The following is an 18288-nucleotide window of genomic DNA, read 5'->3' on the forward strand; positions in this document are numbered from 1 at the left end:
AGGAGGAGGCTGCTGCTGCAGAGGGGGTGAGTGTGAGGGTTGGGGGGGGGGGGGTACAGTGTGTGGGGGGCTGGGAAAGAGTGGTGGGGAGGGAGTGCTGGGGGAGAGGTTGAATGGGGGGAATGGAAAACAAGAAGAATGTGGGGAGGGGCATTTGAGGGCTGAGGAGAGTGGGCAGAATGTGGAAGGTAAGGGTGGAAATGGGATTGAGAGGAGGGGCATGTAGAAACAAGGGGAGGGGGTGTTAAAGTGGGGGTGTGGAGTGGGGGTGTGGTCAAGGGGCAAATTGGAGTGTGAGGAAGGTGCAGAAGAGGGATCCATGGGGAAGGAGGCATACTGGTCTTTAGGTGGGGTTTCTTGAGGGGGCTGCTCCAGAGTGCGTCGTTCCAGATTCGGCACCTCCAATGCTTGTTCCCCTGCTGATTTCCCGGCACTTTCTACAGGGGAACTCTGTGGCAACCTTGGCATTGGCACCAAACTACTACTGCACGGGGGTTGTGAGCCTCTGGCCGAAGGTGCATTTTGTTCAGCCCCTGCTTGACATAAGGCCCGGATATCATGACTAAGGTCCTGCAACACTGTAGTCTGCTCCCTGACCGCGGTGACAAGTCCAAGCAGGGCTTCATGTTGGAGCCCCAGTAACCTTTCTATATTACTGGACACATTAGAAAGCCTCCTTTGCTCCCATAATCTCTCCATGTTGAACATCCTTTCCCTAAGCTTGAGAAGGGGGCTGTGTCCAGGTGGACGGGGTGCTGATCCAGCTGCCTCCAATGTTGGCTGCTAGGAAAAACAAACAAAAAATGAACGAGTGTTTAACACACAGCACAAGGGTACAGTAGGACAGGGGGGTCGTCTGACACCAAACACTAGATCATGTTCTTGTCCCACCCCTAGGACCAGGTATTGGTGAATGCCTTTCCCTGACACATTACACTGGATGAACATTTGACTGAAATGAATGGCTTTGCATCTTTACCCAGACTGATACCTTCCTGCTCTGAAATGTGATCAGATTTGGATTTAGACAAAGTGAAATGCTAAAATGCTGATTTGTCACATGCACATCACTCCCTCCAGCTCCTAAGCAATGATCCAAAAAAAGTAAGTTACACATCACGTTGCCAAATCCTGCCCAGCCAGGAACGGAGTTATACTCTAAATGGGTGACTCATTAGGGAGAACATCTTTAGCATCTCTTACCGGATGTTCAGGCAACTCAGGTGGAGGTGACGGCATTTCACACAAGTTTGGAGTGCCTGAACTTCCCTGCACCACAAAACCAAAAAAAAAATGCATGACATTTCCCAAATACACATGCAACATGCATTTGTACATCCCCACCCCATTACAGCAGTTCCCGTACCCCAACATCAGATGCAGATTCTTCTCCCACTCCAACAGCTGGGGCCTCCAGGGGCAAAAGATGATCTGAAAATAGAGTTCAAGATGCTGATTAGTAACAGATACTACTTAGGCTGCATGTATGATGTGACATTTGTGACCAAGGTTTGAGGGATTGCTCATTGGTATGTTCTTCACCCAAGTTTATCCAGAGAAATAGTACACTGGCAGCCACAGCCCAGGAGACTGTTTGGGAGTAGAGAGAGCCATGGTAAGGCTCAGGAGCAGGGGCCACAAGAATGAGGGGCCACCTTTCCTGCCAAACAAGGAGGCAGATGTGTTGGGATGGCTCCATTATGCCCATAGGCTACTGCAGCCATTTTGAACATTGAATTCAAACATTAAAGCAAAATATATAACATTTGTCGTTAAGGCAACATTCCAAAAAGGATTCAATAGGTTACAGAAGGGTCACCCAGGGGGAAAATTGGGTCAAATCAAATATAAACATTCCCCAAAATATTTCCAAAGCCAGAGAAACGCATGTAAATGCACCCAAAAGAATTGTTGATATAACTGTGGATCTGAGGAGACCAAGAGCAATGCATCCAAAACTCCTTTAATCACTTTTAAACCGCAGGTCTCCTGCAAACTCAATGTGAAAAAGAAAATAAGTAATTCTTGTGGCAGTCTCAGAGTATCCAAAAACATTAAACAGCCTTTCCAGATGATTGGAAGCTGAGCTACAAAGGGCGGGACTACTCAATATTGAACCCTACGGACTAAGACTGGGATGTCATTCAAGTTCATGTGTGCGGAAAGGAAGTCATCCCAGCAGTGTTGGCAATATAGTGTATTTGTCAATGACCTATAGATTAGTCTTTATGATGCCTTTTGGGCTTTAGATTACTTAAATTCCAAGATTCTTGGTGGATAAGTCTGGCAAAGGAACACTGTAGATCTTCCTGCTAGTCATGTGATGTGCCAAAATGAAGCAGTCTAATTATTGGCCCCAAGTTTACATGAGAGGCCCAAAGCATTAGTTAGATTCCATTTTTTTGGGGGGGAGGAGCACTTTAAAATGATTTGCCCCTGGAGATTCCTTTTTCAAGAATTAGAAAATTGACATTTTTGTGTGATTTTATTTGGGATCTGGCTGGGTTTTTGGACTCCGGGAAAATGGCCCCAAGAATACTCAGTCTTGGTATGTATTTGATTTGGCCTCTACATTTTGAGCAATGGGAAAATGGTTGCCGTCACTTGGAACTTGACAATTGGGTGAGTAGCTACATTTCTTGATGTTGACCTCAAGTTTTACTATGCTGAAGTCCCAGATCACATGCTTCTGGTAGATCCCTACCTGCCATATCTGCTACTGGTTCCTGGCTTGCTCACTTCCTGGTGGGGTGATCCTGAGAACTGCGACCTGGTACTAACACGCAGCAAAATCCATCTCCACCATTAGGAGCTCTGGTGATACCAGTTAGTACTTAGACCCCGCACCTCAGGTGAGCCTGCGTCATTCCCAGGGGGACCTGCCTGTGTACCTATCCTGCTGGTTTCAGGTAAGCCTTACACTGCCGGTCTTTGAGCCTGACCCCTGATCGTGACAACGGAAATAGATCGTATCCATAGAGCTCTGGTCTTTGATCCTGACCCCTGATCGTGACAACGGAAATAGATCGTATCCATAGAGCTCTGGTCTTTGAGCCTGACCCCTGATCGTGACAACGGAAATAGATCGTATCCATAGAGCTCTGGTCCCTGTAAAACTGGATGGGCCTTCTCAAGACATAATCATTAAACCCCATTTTTTTAAATTAAGGAGGCGGTGATGCGATACGCCAGGGAACATCCAGATTTGGAAATCCATGGGCACAAGATTCAAGTCTTTGCAGATATTTCTCAAGGTACTATCCTGAAACGGAGGAAGTTCAAGCCGTTGCTTTCATCTTTAATTCAAAGGGACATTCGTTATCAATGGAAATATCCATTTTGCTTACAATTTACTTACAATGGCAAATCCTACGCCTTTTCTACATTTTCTGAAGGAGAGAAACTTGTTGAATCTGGGCTTTATTTACCTTAGCCCCTCCCCACAGAACCAGCCCAGGGTTGACGGCCCTCCTCCCCCGCTTTCACCTCTGTGGTCCCCCTTTTCAAGGAAGAAGAAACCTGCTACTCCACGTTAGGTCCCTTGAGGAACCTGCTGGCTACTAGTTGATTTCTATCGGGCGGGGACCTCTACATGGTCTTGTTATGGGACATTGGCCTCCGCCCTTGTTCTTCTTTGAATTGTTATTGCAAATATTATGTTTTTTAATTTTATTGCTTTTTACCTGTTTATTGGCTAATTTGCATATACAGTTGCAAGAAAAAGTATGTGAACCCCTTGGGATTACGTGGAGTTTTGCATGAATTGGGCATAAAATGTGCTCTGAACGTCATCTAAGTCACAACAATAGAAGAACACAGTCTGCTGAACATAATACTACACAAACATTAGATGTTGCTATGGTTTAATTGCACATAACATGTAAACATTCACAGTGCAGGGAGGAAAAAGTATGTGAGGCCCTAGCTTAATGACTTCTCCCAGAGCTAATTGGAGCCAGGAGTGAGCCAACCTTGACTCCAATCAGTGTGATGATATTGGATGTGTTGCTGACAGCTGTCCTGCCCTTAAAAAACACACACCTGTTTTGGGTTTACTGGTTTCAAGAAGCACTGTCTGATGTGAACCATGCCTCGCAGAAAAGAGCTCTCAGAAGACCTACCATCAAGAATTGTTGACTTGCATGAAGCTGGAAAGGGTTACAAAAGTATCTCCTTGAGCCTTGATGTTCATGTGTCCACGGTAAGACAGACTGTCTACAAATGGAGAAAGTTTAGCACTGTTGCTACTCTCCCTAGGCGTGGTCGTCCTGTAAAAATGACTGCAAGAGCACAGCGCAGAATGCTGCATGAGGTAAAGAAGAATCCCAGAGTGTCAGCTAAAGACCTACAGAAATCTCTGGCACATGCTAACATTTTTGTTGACACATCTACAATAAGGAAAACATTAAACAAGAATGGAGTACATGGGAGGACACCACGGAGGAAGCCATTGCTGGCCAAAAAGAAGATTGCAGCACGTTTGAAGTTTGTAAAAGAGCACCTGGATGTTCCACAGCACTACTGGCAAAATATACTGTGGACAGATGAAACCAAGATTGAGGTGTTTGGGAAGAACACACAACACTATGTGTAGAGAAAAAAAGGCACAGCACACCAACATCAAAACCTCATCCCCACTGTGAAACATGGCGGAGGGAGCATCATGGTTTGGGGCTGCTTTGCTGCCTCAGGGCCTGGACGGATTGTTTTCATTGATGGGAAAATGAATTCCAGAGTTTATCAAGACATTTTGCAGGAAAATGTACGACCATCTGTCTGCCAACTGAAGCTCCGCAGAGGATGGGTGATGCAACAGGACAATGACCCAAAACATACAAGTAATTCAACAAAACAATGGCTGCAACAGCACAGAATACACCTTCTGGAGTGGCCCAGTCAGAGTCCTGACCTCAACCCGATTGAAATGCTGTGGCATGACCTTAAGAGAGCGATTCACACCAGACATCCCAAGAATATTGCTACACTGAAACAGTTTTGTGAAGAGGAGTGGTCCAAAATTACTCCAGATCATTGTGCAGGTCTGATCTGCAACTACAGGAAACGTTTAGTTGAGGTTATTGCTGCCAAAGGAGGGTCAACCAGTTATTAAGTCCAAAGGTTCACATACTTTTTCCTCCCTGCACTGTGAATGTTTACATGTTATGTGCAATTAAACCATGACAACGTCTAATGTTTGTGTAGTATTATGTTCAGCAGACTGTGTTCTTCTATTGTTGTGACTTAGATGACGTTCAGAGCACATTTTATGCCCAATTCATGCAAAACTCCACATAATCCCAAGGGGTTCACATACTTTTTCTTGCAACTGTATGTCAGGTATTCTATTTCTCTAGGGTTAGGAACCTTTCTTATACATGTCTTTTACAGACCCCATGGTGCCGGGAAGCGTCTATGTGCTCTTCCAAATTGAGAGACTGTCCCCACTGCTATGCTTTGGTGGAGACTCTTCCATTCCTTGACCTTGTGTCTGGGTTATTTGGTGTTTTACTGTTTTATGCTGCATATCATTGTTTTACCACTTGAACTGACGATAGCCATTTTCTGGGCTCGGTGTCTTTTGTCTCTCCCCTATTTCTTCCTTTTTTTCCTCACTTTTTTAAATTGTTTTTCTTTGAGGGTCATCTCGGGAATTTTTATTTGGTCCTGGATTCTCGATCTGGGGGGATGTGTGGGTCTCCCCATCGCTGTCTTGCATTTTTCTATGTCCACCTTAAAACCTAATAGTGGCATTGTTCCCTTACTCTCCGATAGTGTGCAGGTTTGGGATTCCCCTCTAAGCAACTCAAGGTTTTTTCTCATTATCTTCGCTGACTCTTCTCCACCTTCAACTCTCTACTCTCACGACCCCCACCTCCACCCAGCACCTCACTCACCGCCCTTGAGATTGCCAATCACTTCAAAAAGAAGATTGACACAATTCGCAAGGACATCACCACAACTCACACATCCTCTCAACCCGTCCCCTCTCACACAGCTACCCCCTCATCCCCCCTCTCCCTCGACATAACCTGCAGGGACTTCATCACTGCTCAAACTCCCTCCAACCCCGTTCCCCCTCACTCAGCTACCCCCTCATCACCCCTCTCCCATGGCCCCACCACTGCTCTGACCTCCACTTCCACCCCACCCTGCATTCCTCATACTGAAGCCCCCCCCAACACTTCACACCTTTGACCTTACTAACATCGAGGAAGTCTCCAAGATCCTCTCTGATGCCCGCCTCACCACCTGCCCCCTCGACCCTATCCCCTCACAACTGCTACGACCTCCCTCCCCCTCCATCCTACGCTCCCTCACCCACATCTTTAATCTCTCCCTCTCCTCAGGCACTTTCCCCTCCCCTCTGAAACATGCACACATCACCCCCATACTTAAAAAGCCCTCCCTGGACCCCAATGACCTGAACAACCTCAGACCCATCTCCCTGCTCCCATTTACATCCAAACTCCTCGAGCGCCTAGTCTACACCCGCCTAAGCTCTCACCTCAACGACAACCACCTCCTCGATCCCCTAGAGTCCGGCTTCCGTCCCCTACACTCCACCGAAACCTCCTTACTCAAACTCTCCAACGACCTGCTAACCGCCAAAGCTAATGGCCACTATTCAGTGCTCCTACTCCTTGACCTCTCTGCGGCCTTCCACACAGTCCACCACCCCCTCCTCCTCAAAAAACTACACTCCCTCGGCCTCAGAGATTCTGCTCTCTCCTGGCTCTCATCCTACCTGTCACAACGCTCTTTCAGCGATACCTATAATGCTACCACCTCCCCCTCACTCCCCCTCTCTGTTGAGGTCCCTCAAGGCTCCGTCCTCGGGCCCCTTCTCTTCTCCATCTACACCTCCTCTCTTGGCCAACTCATACACTCTCACGGCTTCAACTACCACCTCTATGCCGACGACACACAAATCTATCTCTCAACCCCCCACCTCACCTCCTCAGTCTCCGCCCGAATCACACACCTACTGAGCGACATATCAGACTGGATGTCACTCCACTTCCTTAAACTGAACCTCTCCAAAACCGAGTTTCTTGTCTTCCCCCCAGCCTGGACCCCACCCCCATTGACTTCTCCATCACATCCAACAATGCCAATATCAAACCCGCCCCGCAGGCCAGAGTACTTGGTGTCATTCTGGACTCCAACTTATCCTTCCAGCCCCAAGTCCAATCATTAACAAACTCATGCAGACTCCACCTCCGCAACATGCAGACTCCACCTCCGCAACATGCAGACTCCACCTCTGCAACATTGCCAATATACGTGCGTTCCTAACCCCAGAAACCACTAAACAGCTCATCCACTCCCTCATCATATCACGACTCGACTACTGCAACTCCCTCCTCACTGGCCTGCCTCACCGCTGGCTATCCCCGCTTCAGTCCATCCTGAATACGGCTGCCAGACTCATTCACCTTTCCAACCACTCCATCTCCGCCACCCCCCTCTGCCAATCCCTCCACTGGCTTCTGATTGCGCAACGGATCAAATTCAAAATCCTAACACTGACGTACAAAGCTGTCCACCATACTGCCCCAAACTACATCACTGACCTAATATCCAAGTGCCACCCAACACGCACACTCCGCTCCTCACAAGACCTCCTCTCTAGTTCCCTGATAACCAGCAATTGTCAGAGGAGGGATCAGCAGCGATCATCAGGGCACTGATGATCAGTGACCTGATGATCAGTGTCAAGCAGTGCCAGTCACCTTTGCCCTGCAGTTCTGCCCACAAGTGCCCAGCAGTGCCAGCCACCTGTGCCCATCAGTGCCCACCATTGCCGCCCAGCAGTGCCACCCATCAGTGCTCAGCAGTGTCGTCAGTCAGTGCCACCCATCAGTGCCACCTCAGTGCCTATGAGTGCTGCCTATCAGTGCCCAACATTGTTGCATATCAGTGCATCATCATCAGTGCTGCCTATAAGTGCTGCCTATCTGTGCCACCTCATCAGTGCCCATCAGTGCTGTCCATCAGTGCTGCCTATCATTGCTGCACATCAGTGCTGCCTATCAGTGCAGTCTCAGAAGCACACATCAGTGAAGGAGAAAAATTAACTGTTTGCAAAAATTTATAATAGAAAAAAAAAAAACTTTTTTTTCAAAATTTTTTCTAAATTTTTGTTTATAGCTCAAAAAATAAAACCCCCAGCAGTGAGTAAATACCATCAAAAGAAAACTCTATTCGTTTGAAAAAAATGGTAGAAGTTTAATATGGGTACAGTGTTGCATGACCGCGCAATTGTCATTCAAAATGTGACAACGCTGAAAGCTGAAAATTGTCCTGGACAGGAAGGGGATAGAACTGCCCGGTAGGCGAGGGGTTAAGTGTCTTACTTCTATGCTGTTAGCAGCGAGGATCACTATTGCTGAATATTAGAAGAGATCAATTATTCCGCTTCAATATGTTCACAACAAATGAGATTGGATCCTGATTAACGACAGACTCACCTGTGTTTTACATCATAATACCAACATGTGTGATAAAACGTGGGATCCGTGGAGTCCATACATCTCCGTGCCCTAGTACTTCCTGATTTGGCTCTCCTCTCTTCTCCTTCCCTCCTCTCCTCCCCTCCCCTTCCCTCTTCTCTTCTCTCCTCTTCCCTCCCCACTACCCTCTCCTCTCCCCTGCACTCCCCTCTCTCCTCCTCTCCCTTCCCCTCTCCCTTCCCCTCTCCTCTCCTCTCCCCTGCCCTCCCCTCACCTCTCCCCTCTCTTCCCCTCACCTCTCCCCTCCATTCCCCTCACCTCTCCCCTCCCCTCCTCTCCCCTCCCCTCACCACACCCCTCCCCTCTCCTCCTCTCACTTCACCTCTCCCCTCCCCTCCCTTCCCCTCCCCTCCCCTCCCCTCTCCTCTCCTCTCCCCTCCCCTCCCCTCTCCTCTCCCCTTCCCTCTCCCCTCCCTTCACCTCCCCTCTCCTCTCCTCTCCACTTCCCTCTCCCCTCCCCTCTACTCCCCTCTCTTCTCCTCCTCCTCCCCTCTACTCTCCTCCTCCTCTCCTCCCCTTTTCCCTCCCCCTTCTCTCCTCTTCTCTCCGTCTCCTCTCACCGGCCCTGCCCTCCCCTCTCGCCTCCTCTCCCCTCCCCTCTCCTCTCCCCTCCCCTCCCCCTACCCTCTCCTCCTCCTCTCCTCTCCACCTCCTCCCCTCCCCTCCTCTCTTCTCTTCTCTTCTCTTCTCTCCTCTCATTACTGTTACCCTCTTTTCTTCCTTTCTACTGTCTCTTTTATTTTCCCATGTTCTGGTGCTAGTTGGGTTCCATGTTGTATGTGTTGTGCACTATGTGTGGTGTGTATGATGAATGCTCTGTGTGATCCATATGTCTCCTATTATTGCTTCCCCTGTACAAGGTGGACTTAATGCTGGGAATGTTCTATGTGACGTCTCCAGTCATTATTGCACACATTTCCTGCTTCCCTGCGGGATGTCTGTTGTTTATTCATCCGCCTGTTTGTTAGGGATATTTCATAACTTATTTTATAACCAGACACTTGTCTATTATATTTTCTGTAACTTGAAAAATTTAGAAAATTTTTTTCGGAAAATAGTTGGTTGCAAAAGAGCTAGATTTATTTTTTCTCAGTTTTTCTTAGATATTTTTGATCTTTCATGGAAACCACAGGAATGGATATTTTAATGTTTCTCGGGGCTGCAGTTCCTCTGAACTCCACAAGGTGGTGATCTCACCTCTACCCAGAAAGGAAGTTATTGTAGAACAGAGGCAGGAAGTGATGTCAGGTATAGACAGGAAGTGATGTCAGGCACAGACAGGAAGTGATGTCAGGTACAGACAGGAAGTCATCTGCAATAAAGACAAGAAGTTCCGTACCATACGAAGCAGCGAGGAGACAGTGGTCGAAGTAGCAGCAGAGGAGGTAATAAGATGTTATTTTCTATTTACACCTAGTAACCCCCCATCATGTCCATCCTCTTCCTCCATAGTCACGTCCGTCCTCTTCCTCCATAGTCACGTCTGTCCTCTTCCTCCATAGTCATGTCCATCCTCTTCCTCCATAGTCACTGTGACGTCTTTTATCTCCAGCAGATGATGATACACACATATATAGTGTGGGAACCCAGATGAACCCCTTCAGGGGCAGAACATTCCCCCACTTCCGGGGCCGGAACATTCTCCTCATTGTGGAGATAAATTCTAGTAATATGGTCCTCTAAACAAACAGCACTGACAATAAATAGACTAGACAAGGACCATCCTGACCATACATGGCCTACAAAGGGCAATGATGACACTACACAGGCAGCCAATGGGCAATCATTACACTATGCAGCCAACACAATGATGGAGTGCCGGGGTCAGGAGTATGGAGCATAGAGCCCCTTACATTGCTGCTCAGGAGGAAGAAAACATTCCCCAGCCGGCCATGAAGAATATGTTCCATCATTGGTGTCAGAGGGAGGGAAATACTGAGGGGTCTGAGGGAAGTAGAGGAGCTGAGGGGTCTCTCAGGGGTTACTGAGGATGAGGGACTTTAGGTCCCCTAAGGGGTAGTGGAGCTCAAGGGTTTTGAGGGGGGAGAGTAGCTGAAGGAATCTGGTAGGATAGGGTTGGCGGGGAGCAGGGCTCTGAGGGAAGAGAAGGTTGTAGAGCTCAGGGGAACTCTGAGGTAGGGAGGGGGGCTCTTGGTCTCTGATTGTCCTCTTACCTGCACTTACTTTCCAGACCTTCTTACAGAACTCCTACCAGGAAAGGAAGACAACCTTCACCTTCTTACCATCTCACTGGTCAAATAATGTATTCCAAGATACCAAGTGGAATGAAGGACAGTCCTTCACCCCTTGGTGGGAACTTATTCTTAGAGGAGGATTGTTGGTGTATTATCGACTAAAAGGTAGTCAGGGGTCAGTGCTGAACATCTTCTGGAGACATTCCAATTCCTTCCCATGACACAGGCTCTGGCAGTGCCAGGTGCTGGAATTCAGAGCCCCAGGAACCCACCACCACTCTGTACAATGTCCTGGATGCTACAGTATACTTGGTAACCAAACCTGTCCCCCTCCTGTCCTCCTTCTACCCATACTAGGCTGTCATTGGAGGGAAGAGAACAGGCTCCTCCCCCACAGCTCTCTACTCCACCAGCAACATCCTCCTGCTATCCCATCCAAGCTCTTCTTTTACTGCACAGAGTGACAGTGACATCACTCCTGTCAGTCAGCAGGCTGCCAGAGATTGGAGCCTTGCAGCCGGAGTTCTGCCAATTATCCTGATTATCCAGCAACTCCGGCCAAAAGTCAGTAAGTTCCCCTTCCTGGACATCATGATAAGCTGACATTGACCTCACAGCACTGCCTCAGAGCAAACAGGTCATAGGAAGGATCATATTTATCATTCCTTGTCTGCAGATCTAAAACTCATCAAAACCAGTTCAGAGACCATACAAACCCAACAGAGAAAAGGGGATTTCTGATCTGGCAGGACAAGAGGGTCCTGGGACCTCAAATATGCATCAAACACTAAACAGTCCAAACTAAATATCTTCCCATGGGGGGAGTAGTTCTTCACTGTCCAGCAACCCTCCTATTCCCCCCTCACATCCACATCCTATTATTGTGTGACCAATACCATCCAAATCATTCTTACTTTCATTTCCCAAAGTTATCCGTCTACAAGGAGACCTGTATAGATCACATGATGGCACCAATGAGGATGGAGGAGGACCGGAGTCACATGACTGAGAAGATACTAAACCTCACCCTGGAGATCATCTACCTGCTGACCGGAGAGGTGAGGAGGATTCTGGGAGGTCACATGACATCACTCTTATCTCTATTAATAAAACACAGACCTGACCGGAGAGGTGAGGAGGATTCTGGGAGTCTAACATGATATTCCTATTGGTTCCACAATATAGAGAGTTCCTCTTCTGAAGTCAGGTGATCATATGACCATCACAGAGCCTCCATGTGACTCCCTAAACCCTGAGAGACACAACATGCAGAAGATTCTAGAAGTCACCAAGAAGATGATGGAGCTGCTGACTGGAGAGGTGAGCGGTGCCGGGAATTCTGGGATATTCTCCAGTAACAGACAAGGGATGTGTCTGGATGGTGACTGTATCATTGTGTGTGTCAGGTTCCTATAAGGTGTCAGGGTGTCACTGTCTATTTCTCCATGGAGGAGTGGGAGTATTTAGAAGGACACAAGGATCTCTACAAGGACGTCATGATGGACAATCAGCCGCCCCTCACATCACCGGGTAAGAGGAGACTTTATTGTAAAGGAGAGAGCAGTACGGAGGATCCACCTAGATCCCCCATCATCTGATAAACACATAGAAACAATGGATTCAGTCAGTGTGTGTGTTTCCTACAGATGGATCCAGTCATGGGAACCCACCAGAGAGATGTCCCCGTCCTTTGTATTCCCGGGATTCCACACAGGAAGGTCACACCATCCCTCACTATTACAAGGTGGGTGGGATGGAGCATCTAGAACATGGACTTGTGGAGACAATGTGTGGAGTTTTTTTTATGTGACCTTATATTTTACAGATGATATTTTCTCTCATTTCCTTGATTTAGAGTGGAGATCCAATCGATATAGAATTTGAGGTGAAAGCAGAAGAAGAAGAGGCGTATGTGAGGGATGATCAGCAGTCTATGGAGGAGGATGGAATAACGGGGACATTTATAGAGGAGGACACTCCTACAGAGATCAGCACAGGTGGGTCATGAACACTAAATCCATTCCTCCACCCATACTGCTCACTGATTGGTCCAGAGTAGGGCGAGGACTGGGTGATATCAGCCTGTAATACCCTGGTCACTTTCCTGAGCTGTGTTTCCCATCCTGCCTGTTGTGGGCGGAGTCCTGGTTTGGGGGAACCAATCAGCTCCTGTCTAGTAATCCTCTTTGTCTTTGTATTTTAGTCCATGGCCGGGAGATGAGGAAAACCTCCGAGGATTGTCTCACTTTGTCTCCAGACTGGAAAGTAGAAGATTAGGACATCACACAGTATAGTCCAGGAGAAAACCCGGCTCCCTCCAATGTCCATCCGGCACCACCCAGTGTAGATGGACCATCGGATTCTTCGTATCCTGAGGAACCTCAGACTGTGCAGGACTGGGCCAGCCTTCCAACAGGGAAGAGCTTCTCCTGTAATGAGTGCGGGAAGGGTTTCCATTATAAATACCATCTTAATGTGCATAAAAGATCTCACACGGGGGAGAAGCTGTTTTCCTGTCCTGAGTGCGGGAAATCTTTTTCTAATAAGTCATATCTTTACACACATCAAAGATGTCACATGGGGGAGAAGACATTTTCCTGTCCTGACTGTGGGAAATGTTTTCCTCAAAAGTCCAATCTTTACAGACATCAGAGATGTCACACTGGGGAGAAGCCGTATTCCTGTCCTGAGTGCGGGAAATATTTTTCACAGAAGTCTAATCTTTACACACATCAGACATCTCACACAGGGGAGAAGCTCTATTCTTGTCCTGAGTGTGGGAAATGTTTTTCACGGAAGTCCGATCTTTACATACATCAGACATCTCACACGGGGGAAAAGCCGTATTCCTGTCCTGAGTGTGGGAAATGTTTTTCACGGAAGTGCAATCTTTACACACATCAGAGATCTCACACGGGGGAGAAGCCGTATTCCTGTCCTGAGTGCGGGAAATGTTTTTCACAGAAGTCCGTTCTTTACACACATCAGAGATCTCACACGGGGGAGAAACCGTATTCCTGTCCCGAGTGCCGGAAATGTTTTTCACGGAAGTCCAATCTTTACACACACCAGAGATCTCACACACGGGAGAAGCCATATTCCTGTCCTGAGTGCGGGAAATGTTTTTCACAGAAATCCCATCTTATTGCACATCAGAGATGCCACACGGGGGAGAAGCCGCATTCCTGTCCTGAGTGCGGGAAATGTTTTTCAACGAAGTCCAATCTTTACAGACATCAGCGATCTCACACAGGGAAGAAGCCACTTTCCTGTCCTGAGTGAGGGAAGTGTTCCTCACTGAAGTCCTGTCTTCCCATACACCAGGGGTCCCACACAACCCTGGAGGTGTATTAGTGCCTTGAGTGCGGGAAATGTCTTCTAGATGAATGTTGCTGGACATCCCAGGTCTCATGTGGGGAAGAAGCACCCCCTGATATACACCTCAGATATACTCCATGGCTGATCTTCATCATGGAAGAAACAGTTGATAAGGAGATGAGAGGCCCCCAAAGACATGGATGAAGTGCAGTAAATGTCGGGGTGCAGAGTGGTCAGTAGATCCTGGAAATGAAGGACACAACTTCAGCCCTTCTTGGGTGTCGGAGTTGCGTTTCCTGATAATGATATAGCGGGTTACAGAGCTAGAAGCCGGGAGAGCCCAGATCTCGTTATCGGGGAACTTTACACAGACAACAAGAACTTCTGAAGTTGATGTCCTTCATTTCAAGGCTCTACAGAACAGTGTTGACCCCGAAGTGTCTCTCTGTCTTCAGTCCATCCTTCTCCCATCCCCCAACAGGAGGGAAGGAGAACTCCGCCCCAAACTAGGGGGGAACTTTCCTCTCATTATTTCCCTTGGCTTCTGTGTGGGTTTGGGTGGTTGGAGGAGTGCGGCACGAGAGGGAACACAGCTTGTTGTTCTATGTCTACATATGGGGTCTGGGTAGAGGGGATCCACCGGAAAATATTTCTACTCTTTGATTTTGTGCAAATCGTTTCTATTTTCACTTTGAAGGGGGATATTATGTGTGGTTTGTAAAAGGGATTGGCCCAATAGATACCACCCCACTTAGAGAATAGATGAAGTAATATGACCAGCATTCATTCAGCCATGTCACATGTTGGTCTTTTTTTTTTATATTTATAAATATTTATTAGGTTTCAATCAGATATAATTAACAAGCATTTCTTCATAAAATAATCATTATATTCCTCTTAATTTATTTAATTCCCACAACCCAAATCCCTCCAAAGGCCCCTCCCCGCCCACACCTATCCCAGTGTCCCCCCTCCCCCCTCCATCCCACTCTGCCGCTTCTTTTCAAATCCAAAAGAGAGAGAAAAAAAAAAAAAATAGATATACATATAGCGCAATCCCTTTTTTTTTTTTTTCTTTTTTTTTTTTTCTAAGTCTCATTTCTAAAAATCATTATTCATCAAGAGTTCTTGTCTAAATACTTCCCATTTTCCCCACTTTTTATGATATATCTCCATCCCATCTATGTGTGTATAATAAAGTCTTTCCATCTCACATAACTGATTCATTCTGATCAACCAATCTTCTTCCGTCGGGACCTCCCTTTTTTTCCAGAACTTAGGAATCAAGCTTTTAGCTGCATTCAGAAAGTGCCAAATCCCTGAGTCCTTATATGATCTTACTGTGAGCTCAGATATATGAAGGAGGCATAACTCTGGGTCCAATCCAACATCGATCTTAGTAATTTTTCTCATTAAATGGACGATTTTCCCCCAAAACACCTGTATCTTTGAACATTCCCACCATATGTGATATAGTGTACCTACTTCACCACAGCCTCTCCAACATAATGGGGAGTTCTCCCTACTCATCTTGTGCTCCACACTCGGTGCAATGTGCCATCTAACTAAACACTTATAATTTAGTTCCACTTCTCTCATACTAATATTTTCGTGGATTAATCTAAGCATATTCCTCTGTTGCTCCTCACTGATCTCCCTCCCCATATCTTTTCCCCATTTCTCTATATAAATTAATTTTGTGTCAGTGTCTAGTGCCGTTAAGATTCTATATATTTTAGCAACCCCATGTCTCCCATCTCCCCGTGTGTCTAACAGACTTTCAAATAGATTCCAATCCTTTTTTGTTCTCACCGGTTTTGGGAGGCTCTCAAAAAAATGTCTTAATTGGTGGTATCGAACCTCGTCCATTCTACTAAAAACCTCTCCCTTTAATTTCACCATCTCTCTATAAGATCTTAATTCCTCCCCCACCATTATATCTCTCAATTGCGCATCCTGTTTAATAATCCAATTCCCCGTGATATCTTCCTTCCCCGGTGCAAAGTAATCTGTATTTTTAAGTGGCATTAACTGTGAGTTAAAAACCCAACCCCTTTGTCTGTGTAACATCTGCCAAACTTTTAAAACAATAAAAGTGTATGTACTTGTGTTAACATCTAGTCCACGGTAAGGTGTAGGTAACCATATAATTCTATTCAGATTGGACCCGCTCAGTATATTTTCAATTTTGACCCAACTTTTCCCCGGGTTATGAGTCCAGTCAAAGATTCTCGCGATCAAGGTTGCTTTATAATATCTCTTAAAATCTGGGAGCCCCAAACCTCCTCTCTCTTTAATTCTAGTCAGCGTTTCATAACATATCCTCGGTTTTTTTTTCCTCCATATATATCCCAAGAGCATTTTCCTTAGTGTCCTAAAAAAGACCTCTGGAAGTTTAATTGGGATCATTTGAAACTTGTATAGGACTTTGGGCAAAATTATCATTTTTATCAGGTTTATACGGCCCATCCAAGATGGATTTCCAGTTCCCAACCTCTTCAATTCCTCTTTTAACTCATTTAAAAGTGAGATGTAATTAATCTTATACATATTATTAGTTGAGGCAGACAATTTTACCCCTAGGTACTTTAGTTCTTTCTCTCTCCACACAAAGGGGAATTCTTCTTGTATTTTTTCTTTTTCACTATTTTTAAGATTTATATTTAAAATTTCTGATTTTGTTGGATTAATTTTTAAGTTTGATATTTCCCCATACTCTTTCAGTGTTTTCATTAAGTTTGGTAGAGAAATACGAGGGTTTCCAACGAAAAACAATAAGTCGTCCGCATAGGCCGCTACCTTATGTTCTCTATCACCTATCTTTATTCCTTTTATATTGATGTTCTTTCTTATCATTGACAACAATGGCTCCAGGGACAAAACGAACAATAGTGGGGATAGGGGGCATCCCTGTCTAGTTCCATTTGACATCCTAAAGAGCTCCGATCTTCCTCCATTTACCAAGACAGTGGCTGTGGGGCTTTTATATAGATTACCAATCCACTTCCTAATTCTGTCCCCCAGCCCCAACTCCACCAAGGTGTCCATCATAAAGCTCCAATTCACTCTATCAAATGCTTTTTCTGCATCAATTGACAATAATATTACTGGGGTCTTCTCTTTTTTTCCCCTCTTGTATAAGCAATAATGATCTTAATCCGTTGTCTCTACCCTCCCTTCCCGGGACAAATCCCACCTGATCCCCGTGTATCCATTCTGGCAACAAGACCTTAAGCCTGTTTGCCAGAACTTTCGCAAACAGTTTTGTGTCTACATTCAGCAGCGCAATGGGTCTATAGCTTGCACACTGAGAAGGGTCTTTATCTTCCTTGTGGATTAAGACTATGTTGGCCTGTAAGGACTCTCCCCTAATTTCCAACTTATCTCCAAGGGTGTTCATATAGGTCTTCAATCTAGGTATTAATAACTCTTTATATTTTTTATAATATTTTACAGTAAACCCATCTGGGCCCGGACTTTTCCCCACCACTGTATCCTTCAATGCTATTTCTATTTCTTCTGACGTGATTTCTGAATCCAAAGAATTCAGTTGAATTTTGCTTAATTTTGGTAGACCTGCATTTTTTAGAAATATACTTCTTTTTTCTTTATTTACTGTATCAATGTTATTGGGGGTGTCCTGGGGTATTATGTTGTATAATTCACTATAATAATCTTTAAATACTCTAGCGATTCTTTTAGTTGAGTGGACCATTTCGCCCTTGGAGTTTCTTATTTTTTCTATATAATTCCTATTTTTCTTTTCTCTCAATGCCCTCATTAGGTGTTTTCCCGGTCTATCTCCCCATCTATACCTTTCGCTTGTTAATTTATTAAAGACTCTTCTTTTTTCTTCCTCCATTATCCTCTCTAATTCATCTTTCTTTTTTGTTATCTTCTGCCTTATTTCTTTCAAGATGTTCCTTTTGTGGGCCTGTTCCAGATCAGCTATTTCATTTAAAAGTCTATTGATCTTTTCTCTCCTTTCTCTTTTCTTTTTTGCCCCTATTGCGATAAGTAGTCCTCTGATATAGGCTTTATGAGCTTCCCACAATGTTGCAACCGAAACTTCCTCAGTGTCATTCTCTTCAAAATATCTTTCAATTTCTGTTTTAATCTTTTGGTTGACCTCCTCGTCCAATAAAAGTGCTTCATTCATCCGCCACATAAAACCACCTTTGTCTTCACTACCCCATCTTAACTTCATTGCAACCGGAGAGTGGTCTGAAATAGAACTCCCTCCAATCATAACCTCTGCCACA

General features: G+C 45.8%; 1 protein-coding gene across 1 annotated transcript in view; it reads left to right on the forward strand.

Annotated features, from left to right (window-relative positions):
• The window catches only part of LOC149450562 (uncharacterized), a 191811-nt gene that overhangs the window by 103876 nt on the left and 69647 nt on the right, over window positions 1-18288 (forward strand). Inside the window, exons 4-5 of the mRNA XM_089691754.1 lie at window positions 9837-9898; window positions 12989-13975. Coding sequence (XP_089547880.1) covers window positions 9837-9898; window positions 12989-13975 — 1049 coding nt within the window. The remainder of the gene's footprint in view (window positions 1-9836; window positions 9899-12988; window positions 13976-18288) is intronic.

Source organism: Staurois parvus, unplaced genomic scaffold (assembly GCF_062004578.1).
Source record: "Staurois parvus isolate SC_StPar_1 unplaced genomic scaffold, SC_StPar_1.0 ptg000571l, whole genome shotgun sequence".
In the NCBI taxonomy this organism is placed as follows: Eukaryota; Metazoa; Chordata; class Amphibia; order Anura; family Ranidae; genus Staurois; species Staurois parvus.